The sequence below is a fragment of the Tasmannia lanceolata genome, unplaced genomic scaffold, assembly GCF_043159265.1.
Source record: "Tasmannia lanceolata isolate RefF3 unplaced genomic scaffold, GAP_Taslan_0.1 ptg000002l, whole genome shotgun sequence".
In the NCBI taxonomy this organism is placed as follows: domain Eukaryota; kingdom Viridiplantae; phylum Streptophyta; class Magnoliopsida; order Canellales; family Winteraceae; genus Tasmannia; species Tasmannia lanceolata.
The window spans coordinates 53251034-53269795 of record NW_027518679.1 but is presented as its reverse complement, the minus strand read 5'-3'; the positions used below and the strand labels follow the sequence as shown (position 1 = coordinate 53269795).

At 36.9% G+C, this 18762-nt stretch overlaps 2 protein-coding genes across 7 annotated transcripts; one reads left to right on the top strand and one right to left on the bottom strand.

Moving 5' to 3' along the window:
- Positions 1-4578, top strand: LOC143878619 (protein LSD1). Of its 5 annotated transcripts, none has more exons than XM_077380902.1 (6): positions 1-150; positions 338-486; positions 1347-1460; positions 1911-2024; positions 2226-2335; positions 4098-4578. In XM_077380902.1, the coding sequence occupies exons 2-6, from the start codon at positions 429-431 to the stop codon at positions 4131-4133; spliced, it is 432 nt and encodes a 143-aa protein (XP_077237017.1). In that variant the 5' UTR covers positions 1-150; positions 338-428; the 3' UTR covers positions 4134-4578. The 5 variants fall into 5 exon arrangements, with proteins under 5 accessions (XP_077237017.1, XP_077237021.1, XP_077237007.1 ...); XM_077380906.1 differs by having other exon boundaries at positions 55-150; positions 314-486; XM_077380892.1 differs by having other exon boundaries at positions 71-228.
- Positions 4579-10631: 6053 nt separating this feature from the next.
- LOC143878602 (transthyretin-like protein) lies at positions 10632-16882 on the bottom strand. 2 transcript variants are annotated; one of them, XM_077380877.1, is made up of 5 exons: positions 16613-16882; positions 15541-15598; positions 14698-14799; positions 12175-12298; positions 10632-11416 (listed from the first exon to the last, which is right to left on the bottom strand). In XM_077380877.1, exons 1-5 carry the CDS (start codon positions 16831-16833, stop codon positions 10938-10940), a joined length of 984 nt encoding a protein of 327 aa, XP_077236992.1. In that variant the 5' UTR covers positions 16834-16882; the 3' UTR covers positions 10632-10937. The 2 variants fall into 2 exon arrangements, with proteins under 2 accessions (XP_077236992.1, XP_077237000.1); XM_077380885.1 differs by having other exon boundaries at positions 10632-11413.
- Positions 16883-18762: the final 1880 nt, after the last annotated feature.

Sequence of the window (18762 nt, the reverse complement as noted above, 5' to 3'; positions counted from 1 at the left end):
TATAAGTTGCACGTAAAAAAAGTAAAAAGAGTCAAATCTCATTAAACTAAAAGCTTTATATTTTCTCATATTATTATCCAAAGTTTTAGATTCTCTCTCTCTCTCTCTCTCTCTCTCTCTCTGCACTTCATCTGCAACCTGCACAATTATGTAAAGTTCAACTGATTTTATTGCCTTTTACTTTCCTTCCTGTTTTTTAAAGTGATTTCTGAGCTTCTTGGATTCTGGGTATGTGGAGTTCAGCTTCATGGAGTGATTTTATTTACAAAATTTTCACATGTGCATTGAGTTATTTGTTTTTGTTTAATCTTAGATACTGCAGTTTTTTTTCCCCCAGAGTGGAGGGAATGGGGAGAGTGGTATTTCTCTCTTGAGATTGCAGAGTTTGGAACTAGGCCTAGAAAATTTTCACACTTGTGGGACAAGCAATGCCGGTTCCTCTCGCGCCTTACCCAACGCCTCCAGCCCCATTTACACAGCCTAATGGTAGGTTTTGTACATTCCATGCAAATTCTATTTTATTGTAACATATCCACTTCTGGTACCATTTATGAGCTTTGTCTGCTTGGGTCCGGAAGCATTTATTTTGAAATTGACTTGAATTCATTGTATGTTATCTGATTTTGAAATATATTCAGTCATTTTCTCAATTTTATCATTTCCTCATCAACTTCTGTGAAAAAATTACAGCTATAAGTACTTATTTATGTTGAATGTAATCGCGGGGAATTAGAATTTTCATCGAAGTTATCTCTGTATTTAATGCAAAAATTATTACTATCTTGGAATTTAGATTTATGGTTCTGTAGTTGATTGTTTTCTGGGAGCCTTTCAATTGAAGGGACTTGGATTTCTATGAGAGAATTAAGGATAAATTTGATAGAAAGCTCTGTTCCCGAATGCTGAGACTGCAGGATTTCAGAAATCAGGAAGTGGGTTTCTGATGGAGAACGTGTGGCGTGGAACAACTCCTTCAACTTCTATTTTCGACATCTTATTTGTAGCATATATTTTGGGCATCAAATCTTGTTTGTTTGGCTTGATTTTGGTATCCTTAGAAAAGCCGTGGTTTGGGTTTTTCCAACCCCCTTGAGTTGTCCTGGTTCTAAAACATTATCAAGTTGGCTATCTAAGCACACCTTTCTTGAGTCACCCCAGAAATCCATAGCTTATTTTAGGGAAGAGCTTCAAACTTTTGCTTCTATATCAACGAACTTCTATATGGTTTCACCGCTCGTTGTTAGTGCTTTCTCAGCTAAGTGCTTGAACACAATCCATTTATACTTGGAGCGGAGGTCATAGAGATATTGAGCTTGACGAAATTTGTGCAAAATCTGATCTCTCAGGTGTTCAGAGCCAACTTGTTTGTTCTGGATGTCGAAACCTTCTCCTCTATCCGCTCGGAGCAACATCTGTATGTTGTGCTGTTTGCAATGCAGTGACTCCAGTACCACCTCCTGGTATGTATTTTTTCTTTTGTACTGTTTTCTTCTATTACAATTATTGTGTTTCTTTGTCTACTGTATCAACTGAAACTCAGTTTCCTGTAATGATGGTAGAGTTTTCAAGATAATGGCTATCAAAAGGGTTGAGCATAAATTCTACTCTGTTTCCATGATATACCCTTTCTATTCTATGTTTTCAATAAGCTCTACAAGAAAAATTGACTAGGCTGATAAAGATGATAGAAATTTGATTAACCATGTGTACAAATGTATGGAAAATGCAAATATTGAAAAAATATCTTAGTGAGAGAAAAACAGCAGTTAACATCCCTTCAAAATTGAGCATAGAGGACAGATGAATGTGGGTTTGCATGTGACATGGATCAGTCGATGGATGGGTTGAGGACCTACTTTCTTTCTCCTTTTGAAACCTAAATTGGCGAGACTTTGTTGAATTTGAAACAGGGACGGAAATGGCTCAGTTGGTTTGTGGAGGCTGCCACACTCTTTTGATGTACATTCGTGGTGCAACAAGTGTACAATGTTCTTGCTGTCACACAATTAATCTGGCTTTGGAAGGTGAGTTAATTATGAGGGCACGTATGATCTTGTAAGGGGTATCAGTCACTTATCATCAAATTCTCTTTTGTGTGAGTTCATTCTAGTGTCTTGTAACCATTTTCCTTTTAAGAGTAAGGGAGTTTTGTATGAAATCTAAAACTAGTGAAAAAAGAAGCATGGTAATTATACATAGTGAATAAACTGTTTGTTTTATTACAGCAAATCAGGTAGCACATGTGAACTGTGGTAACTGCCATATGCTGTTGATGTACCAATACGGAGCGCGATCAGTGAAATGTTCAGTCTGCAATTTTGTGACTTCAGTTGGGGTCAGTATTCTTGCAATTTATTTTGTCAAATAATAAATATTAATCTACAATATATGTGATTTACCACTGTTGGGTTAATTTCATGTGCATGCATGATTCATCTAATTATGAAAATAGAATAAGATCATAGGACATGACCATGATTCTGATTCTCATTAAGTGAATTTATTCAAAATGTTAAAAACGGCAATGTAAAAGGACTGCTGGCATATGGGTCAACCTTAAAACATGTTAAACTGAATCTAGCCTTCAATCCCTGACTATAGCTCTACAAGTTTTAGTCTTTTTTGGCATACCACTACTAAATCAGATTCTCCAAACCACTCCAAAAAACAATAGATGCTGTTGCAGTCTATATATATTGATATTTTTTTAAAATTCTTGCAGTCTAGAACTTTCTACTATTATAAATAGAAAGAGCTATTTTTTGTGTGACTAAGGCTATGTTTCTTTCAACCTAAAACCCATTTTTAAGTGGAAAAATGGGTGTAAATTTTGTTTACGTTCTTTTCACATTGAAAGATTAGTGCAAAACATGACACCCGTAATTATTAAGTTTTCAAATATATCTGTAGAGGCCATAATTAACAAATTCTCCATTTATGCACGTTATATGAGCTTGGAAGACACGTCACTAAGATAAGTGGAAAACATAAGACATCCATAGTTACCTAAGTTCTGAAATTTATCTGTGGATGCCATAATTCTTGGAAGACACGTCACTAAGATCAAGGTTTTAAATTTCGTCCGAAATCCGAAATTTCGGTCAAGACCGAAATCCGAAATATACGAAACGTGCAAAATTTTGGGAATTTCAGCCGAAATTTCGCCGAAATTTCAGAAATAATATTATTTTTTTAATCCTTTAACAAATTTCAGCAAAAATTACCGAAATTTCGGCCAAAAAAATCGAAATTTGGACGCCCTTTACCAAATTTTGGGATTTTGGCTGAAATTTCGGTTTCGGTGGGGACTGAAATATACTCCGAAACCGAAATTTAAAACCTTGACTAAGATAAGTGGAAAACATAAGACATCCATAGTTACCTAAGTTCTGAAATTTATATGTACATGCCATAATTGACAACTTTCTAATTTATGCATGTTACATGAGCTTGGAAGACATAGCACTATCTTTCACTGAAACATCTTCTCTCTTGCACCCTAAGTACCTTCTGGCTATTCAACATCCAAGGAAAAATGCATTTCTTTGTCAAAAAACATGAAAACTACTGTTTGGATACATTCAAAATAGGCATTCCCCTATGACCTAGTCCAATGCGTTCTTATCGCACTTAAAATTATCATTTCCTGTAGCCAATTTTGCTTACTTACTGAGAGCCATTTATCATGCATGTAATAAGCAATCCAATGTGCAGGGTTGCAAGAACCTTTCTTTGCATTATTACAAAATTAAAGGTTGTTCTGACATGAAATTATAACTGGAAATTTACTTTGTTACCAGAGAGAATTTGAGTTTACAAATTCCCTTCTTGGTTCTGATTAGAGAATTATTTAACATTAGTTTCCAACTCAGTAAATATTGTAAAAATTTAATCGATGTCTAGATGGTCAATGTTGATGGCCAAAAATTGTGTAATTTAAGTTTTTTGTTATGACATTCATGATTTTAATAATGTTAAAATCAAATTTGTAACTTGGTTTGTTCCTAGAAAACAACTAATGAATTACTGCATATCTCAATACGGCTTTGCTATTTTTTGGATGCTGTTTTATAATGTGTGTTAATTGTCCCCCACAGGCTTCCCCCAGCACTGAGCAGAAGTTCAGTAATTGAAATCCAGAAATTGGACTGTCAGTAAAATTTCAGATTTCTGATGTTTTTTAGTTCTTCATTTGTTGCCTTAAGTAATAATGTCCATCAGCAGGTGAAGAATTTCGTTTCTCTAGCAACTCCACTCGCAAAAAGTTAAATGTAAAGAGTTATTTCTCTTATTGGAATTTTTGTTGAATAAGCAGTTTTGGCAGGTTCAGTGAGTGAGGATCATTCCATTGAAGACATGTTATGAGTGAAGTTAGAACATTAGGATTTGGGCATTTTTCTTTCATCGACTCAGCAAGTGAAGAACAAAGTTTCTATCTAATAGTAAGCCATGTGAAAGATATTTGGTGTGTGTGTCTCCCTTGGTCCCCAATGTCTTTTCATTTCCTTATGTTTCTTATTCCAAAATTTTATAACAATTCGAATATTAATCTACTAGCATTGTGTATATTTTTGCGGATATTTGTTCTTTCAAAGCATGTGTGTGGAACTTTCATGGAAGAAATTGTCTAGTGAAGAATTCTTGTTGAGCCATTCTAGTATGGCGATCTAGATTTTACACCAGAGCCGATTGCAGAGTAACACCTTTATTTTTCTAATTCATGAGTACAACCTTTATGAATTCCACATGCTTTATTGATCACAATTTGTTGTTTCCTAGGATCTCATTAGCATTTGATATTTGAATTTTCACCAATTTATGAATACAAATCTCTCCCACTTTCTCCAGAAGATCAAATCGAACCATTGAGTTGAGACTACCAGTGTTCCAATGAATTACTATAACACTGAGAGTAAAAAGGTTTAATGGCTGAAATTATATCTAGAGAGTTCAGGAAGGAGAATAAATAAGACTGAAGCCAGGGACGTCACACTGAAATAGTTGATTGTGAAAAGTGGTGGACACTGATCAATTCCTATCCTGGATAGACCAAACAGATTTAACAATCAATTCAAAGTTCTAGAAAGAGATACTTATAAACAGAATAGCCTTGCAAAAGGCAAGAAGGATATTATGATAAATCCCAGTTTTCCAGGAATATGACAGATTCTTAAACTGAGTAAATTCCAAGCAGCAGATTTGAAGATAGCAGATAATATCTTGGGCTCGGATATGTTGGGAGTTTTTTCTATAGGAACAACCATCATGTGGATGGTTCGAAGTTCGAACAATAATACAACAGACAGCCAAAAGATCAGATCTGATGAACAATAATACAACAAAAGCAACAGTTCTGTCTCTGAATGACAAATACTTTCTTTTTCCTTTTTGTTGAAACGGTAACAAAATTTTATAAACAGAAAAGAAAATAACACAAGAAGATTTTACATCAGAGGAAGAAATTTTCCCAATACAAGATTATCTCTAAGTTCCCTCTTTAGCAAGGACTGTTCAATATCGTTGACATACTTAAGTACATGAGAAAGATGAAAATATGGAACACTTCACACATATTCGTTTATAACATTAGCAAATCTCCACAAACCCCCACTCTTGTGCAACGCCCAACTAATTGCATTCTCCAAATCTCCTTCAATCTAAGTTGGTGATTCTGTTTAGTTCGCCGTTTAGTTTTGGTCAGCGGAATGGAAAGTTTCGATATCGGCGTTTCATTCCTGAAAAGACGCTACGACAGGAGAATTTTTTAATAGTTAAATTTTTTTTTTAAATCCAAAAGAAAAAGAAAAAAAATGCTAGAAAAGTATAAGAAACCATTATATGAATCGAATTTAAGAGAAAAAAAAACACATTTTATTACTTAAAATATTAAATTTATTGAAATACACCAATAAAAGAAAGAAAAATGATAGGGTTTACATAGGTTTTTTCATGTTTGAGGAGAGAAAAGGACTGGAAATACCTTTCAAACGGCTATAAAACGCTATAAAAAGTAAGGTTAAAATTGTTGAAAACCATAAAAGAGCCGTCGAGGAGTAAAACTGTAATTTTTCAAATAAATAGGTGTTTTGGCCTAAACAGAACGAAACGGCCAAAACAGAACAAAATTCTGGCTGAAACGAAACATAAGTTGTCTGTTCTGTTTTTTGGACCGGAACGAAATGTTTCAGCCGAAACGAAACAAAATTGACACCTTGGCCTTCAATCCATTGATGACTGCAAGACTCATGCTCATTCATCTACCTGATGTCTAAAATCACAATCTAGTCTCCTGTTAAACTGTTGATCTGTTATATGCTTGCAAATTCACATCAGACTGTGTTTAACCCATAGATAAGGTTAAATTCACCATAAAATATGCTCAGGGATACTATAGAGAGAGTTCTATGTTTTGATTTAGTATTTGCAATGATTATGGAAGGCCAGAAAATAAAACTCAGCTATCTCAATTTTTCCATCTTTGGTTAGATGTAGGTGGTTAAGGAGACAAACTGATATGCTGGCTGAGAAGACTTAAGACCCTACTACACCACTTCAACAACCGAGTCACTGCAACAGTTAGCAAACTGTCACTGAGTTCTCAATCCATCATCAAGGAAACTGCTAACTAAATCTCAAACTGTTAAAATTCCTCACACCCAACAATGGATGATATTCTCAACTCATTGTTCCATAAGTTTTTGAACTTTCATCTAATTGTTTAACTTGAGAGCTATTTGGGATTCAGTGAGTGAATTGTCACTGAATTCTCAATCCATCATCAAGGAAACTGCTAACTGTTAAAATTCCTCACACCCACCATTGGATGATATTCTCATTGTTCCATAAGTTATGAACTTTGTCTAGTTGTTTAGTTTGAGAACTGTTTGGGAATAAAGCAAGCCAACAATCTCTTTTGTTTGTTGGCCTCTCCACCCCTATCATGTCTTATGGAAGTGGGGTTACAGAGATACTTGAATGCTGAATACAGTTCATGAGTTTCAATCTGAAGTTCTTACACCAATTATTCAAGTAGACATATGTAACATCTTGTGTCAGTATCTTCCTGTGCCAACTGCATTTTGCCCCACCACTTTAATATTCTCATCAATGTTTGGTGGATCTTTCTCCCCACTACTCTGGCACCCATGACATATGGATTCTACTCTACATTCTGTGGGCCTTCTCCATTCATAATACTTATGATTCATGGTGGGAAAGTGACTGTTCATTACAGCTAATTAATGGGACCAGAATCAGCTTGTCTTATTTGCTTTTCATCATGGTTTAAAAACTCCCAGAGTCAATCATCAATTAGCCCAAGTCGACCCTTTTTAACCTTGTCAAAGTTCTTGTCCTAGTCCAAGTTTCTCCTACCAAATCAATCTAAACCTTCTTTGACTCGACTGAGTTAATGAAAATTTACTGCATCACTGTTGACTCGCGCGAGTTGACTCCTTTTTCTTGGGTTACACTCTTTAAGCCATTAGTTAACCAAAAAATCAGAAGTTTTAGACTCAAAAGTTTACCGCATTATCATTGACTCACCCGAATTGACTCTTTGCATGTCAAGACTACAGTTATGCTTGCAACCAAAATCTCCTTTTTATCGCAAAGTCCAGAACGAACAGGGCCTAAATGTAATTTTGAGTCCAATAATCGGTTGTTCGGTTGGGTTAAGTACAGGTTTCAGGCATACTTGATTTCAACTCAACTCAACTAAGCCTCTGTCCCAAACTAGTTGGGGTCGGCTAATGAATCCTTCAAAAAAATTTCTATAGGATTCATTTCATAGAAGACTGGAAACATTTACAAATGGCTGCCAACCTGATGCCGACCCTCCTCCTTTATCTTTGTGACCAGATCTGTAGGTTCTGATTCGATTCCCTTATTTGTGGGGTGCATAGCTCGTTCTTGGTGGTGATTCCACTTGATCTAAAATGGACGTTCAAGATCATCCCTCGATCTAAATGTTTACTGATGTAGATGGAAAGATCTATTGTTGTTGTGTTATAGTGATAGTCCTGATCCAAGTCCCACATTTGTGAATAATGCAGGACTTGATCCTTGTGATGGGGTCCACTAAATTTTAATGAACAGTTAAAAATCGTACCATGATTTGACTGTTGGAATCGTGAGAGGGATTAGGCCTAAAATGCTTTTTACTCCAAAGAAGTGATTGATTTATATAAAATCAACTTCACCACTTTTTCAGTAGCTGTTATTCTACTATTAAGATTCTTATCCACCTATCTATCAGATGTAGGGATTGGACCCCTCCAAAATTATATTCTAATAAGATCCAAATCGTTCATTTAGGTGGGTCCCACGATAGAGATACCACGTCCCACCATGATTCAATGTTGATGTGATGTATGTGAGTAGGGATACAAGTTGGACCTAGGGCTTGTTCTTGGGCAAGCGCACATCTGTGAATATTCCGTTGTTGTTTGGCAAAGCCCACCCATTGTGCCTGTAATTTTCGACTTCCAAGTGGGATTTGGCAGTGATTTGTGATGAATTCTTGGAGTGAAGCAGAGTAGCTCCAAGTGATTCTCTTCCTACTAGTCTAGAAAACAGAAAATGAGACGAGTTGAAGAACAAGCCCAAAGGGCTAAGGCTAGGGGTGCAATTTGGGGCGCTCAACCCGAACCCGACGGGTTCAACCCGATTTTGCCTCCTTGGGTTGGAATTTTCACAGATTGCGTTGGGTTAGGCTTGGGAAAAGCAGACCCGATTTAATTTCGGGTCGATTTTGCCTCGGGTTGGGTTGGCATTTTCACAGGTTGGGTAGGGTTAGGCTTGGGAAAAGCAAACCCGATTTAATTTCGGGTTGGGTTAGGCTTGACGCCTTGGAAACCCGACCTGACCTCCGTCCTCTAATTTTATCATGATTTTCTTAAGAATATGTTTTCTTCTTGTATTTTTCTTTTTGGCTCGATGAACCCGAACCCAACCCGACCCGATTTGGAGGCAGGTTGGTGATATATACCTCTTTACATTGTATGTGTTGTAGTTGCAAAGAAGTTATAAGGTAGTTACTTATGTAAGGTTGTGGGTGTTAGTTTCATTACGTGTCTTGTTAGTGGGTAAAGTTTGTGGGTAGTGGGTTATGGAAGTGGGCAAATGGGTTAGTGATGTGGCACACCTTTGTGCTTGTATTTAAGTTCTTTGATTCAATGAAATGAGAAGAGAAGAGAAATTTACAGCAAAGGAAACTTATGTTTCTTGGAGAGTCATGATTCCTCTCAATTTGAACCACTAGGAGGTCCGGTTGCCTCGAATCAACCTCTTTCCCCCTCTTTTCTATTTTCTTTTTTGTTTATTTGTGTTACGGCCCAATTAGGCACATAACAGTTGGGTTAGGGTTGACCATCCTCAACCCGAGGCTCGGATTGCGTTAGGGTTGAGGGAATGCTATCTCGGGTTGGGTTAGGGTTGGCCTCAACCCAACCCGGCTCGAGTTGCACCCCTTGCTAAGGCCCTCTTTGGATTATAAGAACTTTCCAAAAAAGTTTGGAAAAGAAAAGCATTTTCGAAATTTCATGCTTTTCCATTGTATGATTACAAATTTAACCTGAACCACAACCATTCAAGTTTTGTCTGGGGGCCTTCAATCTATAATGATATCCCTCCTGTACGAAAATTTTTTTCCTACGGCAACAAATGTTTTTCCTGCAATCCAAACAGGGCCTAGAAGAATTGATTTTCCTCCCTACATATGTATAGTAGGGATGTAAATAGGCAGTTCATCGCAATTACAAGGCGGACAGCAATGGGATTATCCTAGCCATCCAATAATGGGCTTCGAATGGACACCAAAGGAAAAAGGAAAACGCACATTTTTTTTTTTGGGAAGTGATATATCCACCCCTTTTGATCACCAGGAACACCCCTGTCAGCGTATCAATGACTCAAGAGGGGCTGTTGTACTTATGTCAGGAGTATCAATGACTCAAGAGGGGCTGTTGTACTTATGTCACGAGAATTCAATGCCCTTGATTGCCACAAACACGACAGGAGGTCTCTGTTCCTGGTGATCAAAAGGAGCGGATATATCATTTCCCTTTTTTTTTTAATGATCAATCAACATTCAAAAAGGCCAGCACACATACGGTGGTCCACCAAATCAACAACAAAGATCATTGTGGTGGGGACCACTTGTTCATTGATCAAAACCATTTATCAGTTAGCCCTTCTTATCGATGGGCCACGGATCAAAATCTACTCTTACTGGACAATTATAGCCTTGTAAGACAACTTTTGCCTGCCCCTATGTACACCTATCAAATAAGAGAGATTTTATATGGTGTAAGGGCTTACAACAATACGGTAGGGGTACCGCCCTTGATATTTGATCCAACAGCAGCTCACTTTTTGAGCTTTTTGATGAGCTGCTGTTGGATCAAATGTCAAGGGTGGCACGTCCACCGTACAAAGACCTTATTGTTGTAAGCACTTGCACCATAGATACTAGATAGTATCATTAGTCAGTGAGGATATACCTCAAAACAAGTCAAGAAAATTTATGTGAAACCAAAGAGAACTATTTGGAAATAGCAAGATTTTGGACCACAGTTCCTTTATTCAAAGGGAGTGAGAATATCAATTTTTATTCCTGCTACAAAACCAGAAAACCTAGAATACCATCATTTTTAATTCATTCAGACCTTCAGAATCCATCAAACTGCAACCCGACTTCAAACATTTCTACCATATATTTCCAAAACATTCTCAAACACTTATACATTTGCATTCTACTGAAGTATTTCTGGCATTTATGTCTCAGACACCACAAGGAGGTTTGCCATTTTCAGTCTAAAAACACCAACAGACCAGAGCATGTATACTGATCTAATTCTTCATTTATCATTTTCAGAAGACAAATCTAGACTGTCTCGGCAAACACAAATCATGGCCAAATCTACCATGACAGTGGTTTAGCTCCCACGATATGTACTAAATGAGAACGGAGAAAGCAACAATGGCACATGAAAATGTTCTGACCTTTGTGACTCCTTGATCTCGAATAAGATAGAGACATATGGGAAGAAGCCGGTAGGTGTGTACTTGCCAGTGTTGAAACTTATCCGGTAAATCCCCGGGGCAACATCGTCAGTTATGCCCATCAGAGCACCGCTCCTACCATCAGTGTCTGTAACTGAAGAGCCTTGAAGAACCCACCCTGAGGAATCCTTGGCACTGAAAGATGGACGCTGTTGAGTGCCATTCCACATCTCCAAGTGTACCTCAATTCCAGAAGCTGGGCGCCCACATGAAACATCCAGAACATGGGTTGTAATAGGTGGGCGGGTTCTACCTGAAACATGGGAGGGTTTTGGTTGTATGCTGGGGAGATGGGTTGTAGAGGCATCGGCAGCGGCATTCAAATGTGCTCCAATCACACTAATACGATCTTCTACAGTCAAAAATAGAGTGTCACAATGTTTATAATAAATTCAGGAATGAAAATATTGATGCTTACAGATAAAAACTTTGAATGGACATATAAGTGTACTGGTGAATTTAGCATCCATAACATACACAAAATATTACATATTTGTTTACATTCATGCTTACATACGCGAGCGGCGGGCATGGATGATGGATGGGATGGATTCCAAGATGAAGGAGTCTTTATATGACGACATGAGAAGTGAAAAATATTGTCTCTACTGAAGTCGAGGCAAGGACTCTCTTAGCTGGGCTGCTCTTACTCGAAAGGGAGTCAGCTGGTTCTATATGAGTCAAAGCAGACTCGCTGGTCCTTTCCAAGTGACAGACCGTAGGATTGGCTCATATTTTGAATGGATTTTTCGATATTTCTAGGGATTTTGGATGTTCCTTCTTTTCATGTGATGAGGGATATGAATGACGTGGCCGACTCCCCAGCTGAAGATGGAATAGCTTGAGATGCTTTTGTTTTTGGGTGGGTTGGTGGGTGTGCCTGCGCATGTGCGTTTGTGCGTGTGCGTGCGTGCATGCGTGCTTGCATGTGTGTGTGTGTGTGTGTGTGTGTGTGTGTGTGTGAGAGAGAGAGAGAGAGAGAGAGAGAGAGAGAGAGAGAGACCCAATTTAGGACATGACTTCCGAATCATCTAATAAGAGTAAAAGGATGAACTGCTTTGATAAGAGTAGCACCTACTTGTTTCCCTATAAGACAGTCAGGATACTGACCATTGATTGAAGAAGTCGTTCTCTCTTTAGCCGCAAAGAGCTTGGCGAGACGCAACTCAGTTACTTTCATCTGTTCGTGTGCTGCAATCTCAAGTTCAACTATGGGCCTATTTGGGTACCGTTTCTATAACAGGACAAACAATCAAGATCAGCATGATTACGAAGGGCTACAACTTAAAAACTAAAAAAAATATCAATGAAATCAGAAATATCCATGTAATTCAACAGACCAATATGCTAAGCTAGTTTTAACATGTCTATGTGTGTGTGTGGGTACAATGTAAGGTATGAGCATTATTATATAGGTATACAGATAAAACTACGAAGAAAGATAAGATGTAGGAAAACAACATTAATATGATCTTATTGGACATAAGCAGAAAGATACATTAATGAAACCCGCAAAGAATTCATCATCTAATTGGAATTAGAGTGATTGATGCATATTGAACCAAACATATCTAGAAAATTGCAGAAGTGGTGTGCCTATACAAGTAACAGTTTAATAATTACTTGTACTGATGTAGCTTTTGGTTTGCTGTAATGTTTGGTGATTAATAAAATTGTTACTTAAAAAAAATATAAATGTAACAGATTATGTATCCAACATGCGTAGGTGACTTGAAATGAAAAATGGTGCAACATACCATAGCATGTTCACTGAAAGAATGATTGTTCAACATAATTTTCAGGTATGTTTTGGGATGATTAATTCAATAACCACACTCAGGTCAAAAAGAAGGTTTAGGGAGCAAACCAAAAAAAGAATTAAAGATGTATGCTGTCTTCAATTTTGGTTATAATTAGATTGATTAGAGAAAATACACGGACAGAATGAACCATTCCTTTTTCCTGATAGAAATCGAAATTCTTCCTTCTCCCCCTTGTCAAAGATCTACTTTCTTTTCAATTACAAACGAGTTACTGTGCATATAAAATCAGTTAAAACTCTGCAAAGATTCCATATTTTAGCAGAGACTCCTGTATGGATATAGCCACACATGATAGAAAAATTCTGCAAGTGAATTTTCACATACCACTGTGGTAGAGGGTGCCACAAAGTTGCAGAAATGTAATACCCAGACAAAACAGGTAGTAATAAATAATTCAGAGATTGCAAAGCGACTAAAGCCAACAGAATAAAATGTAAAAGCAGCAGAACCAAAAGATGATGATGATGATGATAATCATAATCATAATATTAATAATAATAATAATATCTTCTCAATTAAAATTTGTTAATTGACTTTACTATCTACCAGGACCACCATTAGAAGTCCTAAATTTTCCATCTTAACTTTTCTAAACTTCAATATAGGCACACCAGAATTAGCACATTTTCATATCATGTAAGTTTTCTTCGTAGATTCAGCGAAACAGTATCTTTGTCTGCAAAAATCTCTAATCTTCTTCAATCAGGAAGTTATGTAGTAATTCAAGCTTCATAGAATCAACCAGCATTCACTTTTGCATTTCTCCACAAAAAAGCTTTGTAATAACATAGCATCATACTGCACTCCTTTCACATAGGCCTCAAAAGGAATTAGCAATAGAGCAAAATATAAGAAAAAGCTGCAGAACTTGTGATCCATGAACCTTAGAAGAGATATACAAAGGAAGGAGAGCCCACACTACACAATTTGTTCTTTGGCTAAGATCAGCAACCAAACTCACAAAGAATTCGACCTGAACTAGGATTGACATCAACTCAGGTCAAATCAGCCAAAGTGAGTGAGTTAGCCTATTAACCTTATTTATGAACCCAATTCAACTGATTGGATGAATTCATTATTTGCCACTACTTCATATTTCCTTTTCAAATCTAAAAACTTAAGTATTACGCTGAAGTTCTTAGAATTTGATGAGTTAAAATATAAGCCAGAACTAGATGTGATCCGACACACCCTTCTACATTCATTTAGCTGTGGGCCTTTTCTGTTTAGCAATCAAGATTTTTGCACTTTCATAGGCAGACACTCAAGAATGACTTAGGTCTTCTAGGTTTTTTAAACAAACAACCAAGACCTCAAAATCAAGTCAATGATCCCGGAATGCATATCAGTCATTATCCTGATTAAGATATACTCTGTATCCGTTAGTAAACATTCTACATTTTTTTTCAATTACACTTGGTAGATCTTGTCTATGTTTCACAATTTTCATTAAAGAATCTTTCAAGACCACAGCTAATGAAGTCTACACTCACAACGGCTGTAATCAGTACAATGAAAGGGCCAGGAGAGGAATTGTTTCTGGAAACCGGCATAAATAAATACAATGTGAAAAATTAGTTCTAATTTGGGGGTAAAAAGGGTAGTAACAACATTTGTTCAGTGCTTGGAATGACCAAGTAATTAATACACCAAGCTTTAATAAATTATTCTTATCCAGTTTTTTGAATGGCATTATTCTTATTCAGTTAAAAACGACTTGTTGGATATATTTTCTGTTGCAAGTGAAAAACCATTCTACACATTGACTACAACGCAGGCAAAATAAAACGCAAAAAAATCTACATCTGACCTTCAATTCAGCAAGTATTTCAGGTGTGCTCCTCCCAGATGCACAGATAAGAAAAACAAATCCAAACTTCTGATGATACTTAAAGTTCCATTCTAAAAGTTCCTGTAAAACAAGGTGATTCATAAGTACTGAATTCCATATAGTCACATTCTTACCAAAAAATAACCACAAGAAGGTAATAGATTAGTGTCCAAAATCATAGTTTAAGAAAATGTTGACAAGGCTCAGCCTCTCAAGCAATTCAATAACCAAATGACTTGGACTTAGCCAAGACCCGAGAGTGACTCCCTTGATTCAGCTGTCATTGAAGCTTCACCTGGTCAACAAGTCAAGCAGTAAACAGAGTTTGACATGGTGCGCCTTATAGCTGGTTTACAAAACCAATGCTTCAAAATGCATACACGGGCCAAAACGTGGCCAAAGAAAATCCTAGTCGACTCGGTGTGGCGTGATCGAGTACTCAGTTGACGCCCCGTGGCTGAGTATTTAGTTGACATGGTCATAACTCAGGAGAGTCAAAAGGAATTTCGATTGACTTTTTAGGGAAAAATGGGGCTTCGAAAAAGAACGCGACCAAGGTAAAAGGGAGTCAGGTCGATTCGCCTGAGTCGACGATGATGTGGGGGAGTTTTGAACCTATGTTCAAGACGGTTTGAAGCTATGGTTGTCACCAATGGAGCCTACATAGTACAATGATCAATTTTGCCCATCAAATATAAAAATGTTACAGACACTTGCCAGTAAGGTTCCTAAAAAGCAAATGAACTAAGTCTTGAACCAAAATGAAAGAGAGTTTTCCATTTGGATTATTGTCTCAAATGTTTGATAGAACTATATGCAAACCTGCTGAGTAGACTCAGTAGCAGTTGCTAATGCAGTTGATTGCTCTCCTTTGCTCCACCTACAAATAACCACTATTTAGCAAATTTACACAATTTTCAGAATTCTAGCAGCGTCCCAACAAATGGGAATGGAAGGCAGGCAACAAGAAAGATAAAGCATGTAAAAAAGAGGAATGGAAAGGTTATGTAATTGAGAAGCAAGGGTAAAGGGCAAAGACGAAAATATAAGATGTCTCTAAAATTTATCAAAGAACATAAAGATTTTCCACTTCAAAGGGTGATCAATACCGAGCCGCCATGTTTCAAACCAGTCCCATTATATTGTTAACAAATCGAAAATGAAACAGCAATTCTACAAAAATTAACTCATAAACAACATATAAATGACAAATTAGAATGAACACCCAAAACGGATTAAAATCTAATTTATATCCATTTCGAAGCACTAAGAAACTGAAATAAACCTCATCAATTGTTTCGAACAAATCAAAGATTTTCAATTCAAGTAATTTGAACACCCAAGAACTGATTAAAATCCTATTTATATTCATTTCAAAGCTCAAAGAAACTGAAATAAACCTAATCAATTGTCTTGAACAAATCAAAGATTTTCAATTCAAGTAATTTAACGAAGGACACCCAAAAACTGATTAAAATCCTATTTATATTCATTTCAAAGCTCAAAGAAACTGAAATAAACCTAATCAATTGTCTTGAACAAATCAAAGATTTTCAATTCAAGTAATTTAACGAAGAGCACCCAAAAACTGATTAAAATCCTATTTATATTCATTTCAAAGCTCTAAGAAACTGAAATAAGCCTATTCAATTGCTTTAAACAAATCAAAGCTTTTCTATTCGAGTAATTTAACGAAAAACACCCAAAAACTGATTAAAATCCTATTCATATAATCATATTCATTTCGAAGCTCTAATAAAGTGAAATAAACCTAATCAATTGATTTAAACAAATCAAAGCTTCTCTATTTGAGTAATTTACAGTTACAGGCTTGAAGCAAAAAAAAAAAAACCCTAATTGAGCATCATTTAAGAAGGTGGGAAAGAAAACAAACAGGGCACTAGTGTCATTCTTCTTCGACTCAGAAGAAGAACGGTCTCCAATCTGAGGATGAGCGGAGAAGGCTTGAAGCCATCCATTTACATCAACACCGTTCATCCAAATAAATCTCGCAGCTTTGATGGCCTCTTCGAGATTGGAGAAGGGAGAGACGCGGGCCATCTCCTTGGCGAATTTGGTGCTCCCGCAGCATGCTAGAAAATCCTTCTCTTCCATTCTTCTCTCACCTCTTCGGCACCATGGCGTTTTTCGACTAGATTCTTACTTTATTTTGGTAATTGGGTTGATTGGGTAGATTTTTGGGCGGTTCAGATTATTCGATGGTGGGACCCACTATGACATAGTAGTGGGTCTTTTACACAATTTTTGTTTTTTACTAGCAACCAAACCAAGCATGGTTTCTCTTTCTTTCTTTTTTTTGAAAAAATTACATTTACACCCGACACTTTCAACTCTAACCCTGACTTTCAAAACGTGACAAGTACACCCCCGATGTTTCAAAACATGACAAGTACACCCCGTCCGTCAACAGTCTATCAGTTTAACTCGACGGAAAGCCTGGAACTAACCATGGTTAATATTTTGAGGACAGAAATACCCTCATTTGCAGAGGGATTAGGATTACGCCATTTCCCACCGCCGCCGCCGCCGTCGCCATCTCCGACCGCCGCCGCCATCTCCGACCACCGCCGTCACCCCCACCACAGACAATGAAACCCCATTCATAGCAACATCAAACCCACATTTCAAAAAAAAAAAAAAATTTGATAAAAACAAAAAAAGCCCTAAAATATTAGCGTTTATGTGCAAATCATGATAATGGCGTGATTGAAGACAAATAAAACTCCTAAATTGAGGGTTTATGTTGATAAATAAACAAGGGTTTGAATCAAAGCCTAATTTTCAGTTTTCAAGTCTGAAAAACCTAATTTTCAGTTAGGGAAGATGAGGGCATTTTGGTCATTTCCGCCTAGCCGTCTACTCCGTCACGTTAAAAAAACTTCAGAGGGTGTACTTGTCACGTTTTGAAAGTCAAGATTAGAGTTAAATGTGTCAGAAACTAGAGGGGGTGTATCTGTATTTTTCTCCCTTTTTTCTCTTTTCTTTTCTTCTCGATTTTCTTGGTTAAACGGGGTTACGCGGACTCCTACTAGTGCATTAATAATGAAATGAAGATTACAAGTGTGAAAATGAGACTACAGATGAGTCAGTAGATTCAACACCAGAGAGGGGAGGAGGAATGCAATGGGGTTCAATATTTTCGCCTTTAAGGGGGCAAAGAGGATTTGGATAGCATCCTCCTGATTTTGCAATTAATTTTTTTTTAGCAAAAAGCTCAACCCGTCACTACCCAAAATGCACCCCTACTATGCATGGAATTGATGAAGTGAGGGTCTTCTATTTTGGAAAAATGTGTTGAGAGTAAATGAGATCTGCCTTTGGATTGGGTGGAGATCTCACCATTGGATTAGTTAGGATAGATTAGGCAATTATGCTAAATCAGGTAATTAGGTTATATTAGGATAATATTTATCTTTACCTCGCTATTTTTATCTCTGTCTCTTTCTTTATTTATCTATTAACTGCTCTATTTGGATTCCTTGTTAATCACTTTAAGTTTAGTGAAACTCATTGTCTTACATCACGAAACGTAGTAGTAAATCAGGTGTTGTGGTTTTAGCCATGACAGCAATTATTTTATTTGTAGTGTAAGAGTTTTCAAGATTTTTTTATGTATAAATAATTAGTTTGGAATTTATTTTTTTTGAATAAAAACTTTAACAATTTGACCCACTGTTTCGAAACTCCTTACGCCAATTGCCCACCGTTTCAAAACTCTTTGGGTGCATTTGGATTGTCGGAATTGGGAATCGGTGTAGGTATCCAGTTCCGATTTAGGCAATTCCGGCGGTTGGTTTCGTTTGAAAATGGAATGGGAAATGATACTCAATTCCGATTGGTAAAAAGAGAATATTTGGCGCTTTTTGATTCCCGCCCAACGGGTGGTATTCTGATTCTTGGAATGGAAAAGTAAAAAAACAGTGTTAAATCACCTCCCATAGGCACATGCTCGAATCTATATGAAAAATATCCCCATGATATAAAAAAAATGATCAAAATGCGCCCATCAAGTAAAACTGACCA

What these genes read in the sequence shown, in the direction of transcription:
- LOC143878619 (XM_077380902.1), top strand. Translation starts at nt 429, where the DNA reads ATGCCGGTTCCTCTCGCGCCTTACCCAACGCCTCCAGCCCCATTTACA. An exon ending in AATTAATCTGGCTTTGGAAG is followed by an intron (nt 2,025 to 2,225) that starts GTGAGTTAATTA and finishes GTTTTATTACAG; the next exon opens with CAAATCAGGTAGCACATGTG. An exon ending in ATTTTGTGACTTCAGTTGGG is followed by an intron (nt 2,336 to 4,097) that starts GTCAGTATTCTT and finishes TGTCCCCCACAG; the next exon opens with GCTTCCCCCAGCACTGAGCA.
- LOC143878602 (XM_077380877.1), bottom strand. Translation starts at nt 16,833, where the DNA reads ATGGAAGAGAAGGATTTTCTAGCATGCTGCGGGAGCACCAAATTCGCC. An exon ending in CTACTGAGTCTACTCAGCAG is followed by an intron (nt 14,800 to 15,540) that starts GTTTGCATATAG and finishes CTTGTTTTACAG; the next exon opens with GAACTTTTAGAATGGAACTT. An exon ending in AAATACTTGCTGAATTGAAG is followed by an intron (nt 12,299 to 14,697) that starts GTCAGATGTAGA and finishes GTCCTGTTATAG; the next exon opens with AAACGGTACCCAAATAGGCC.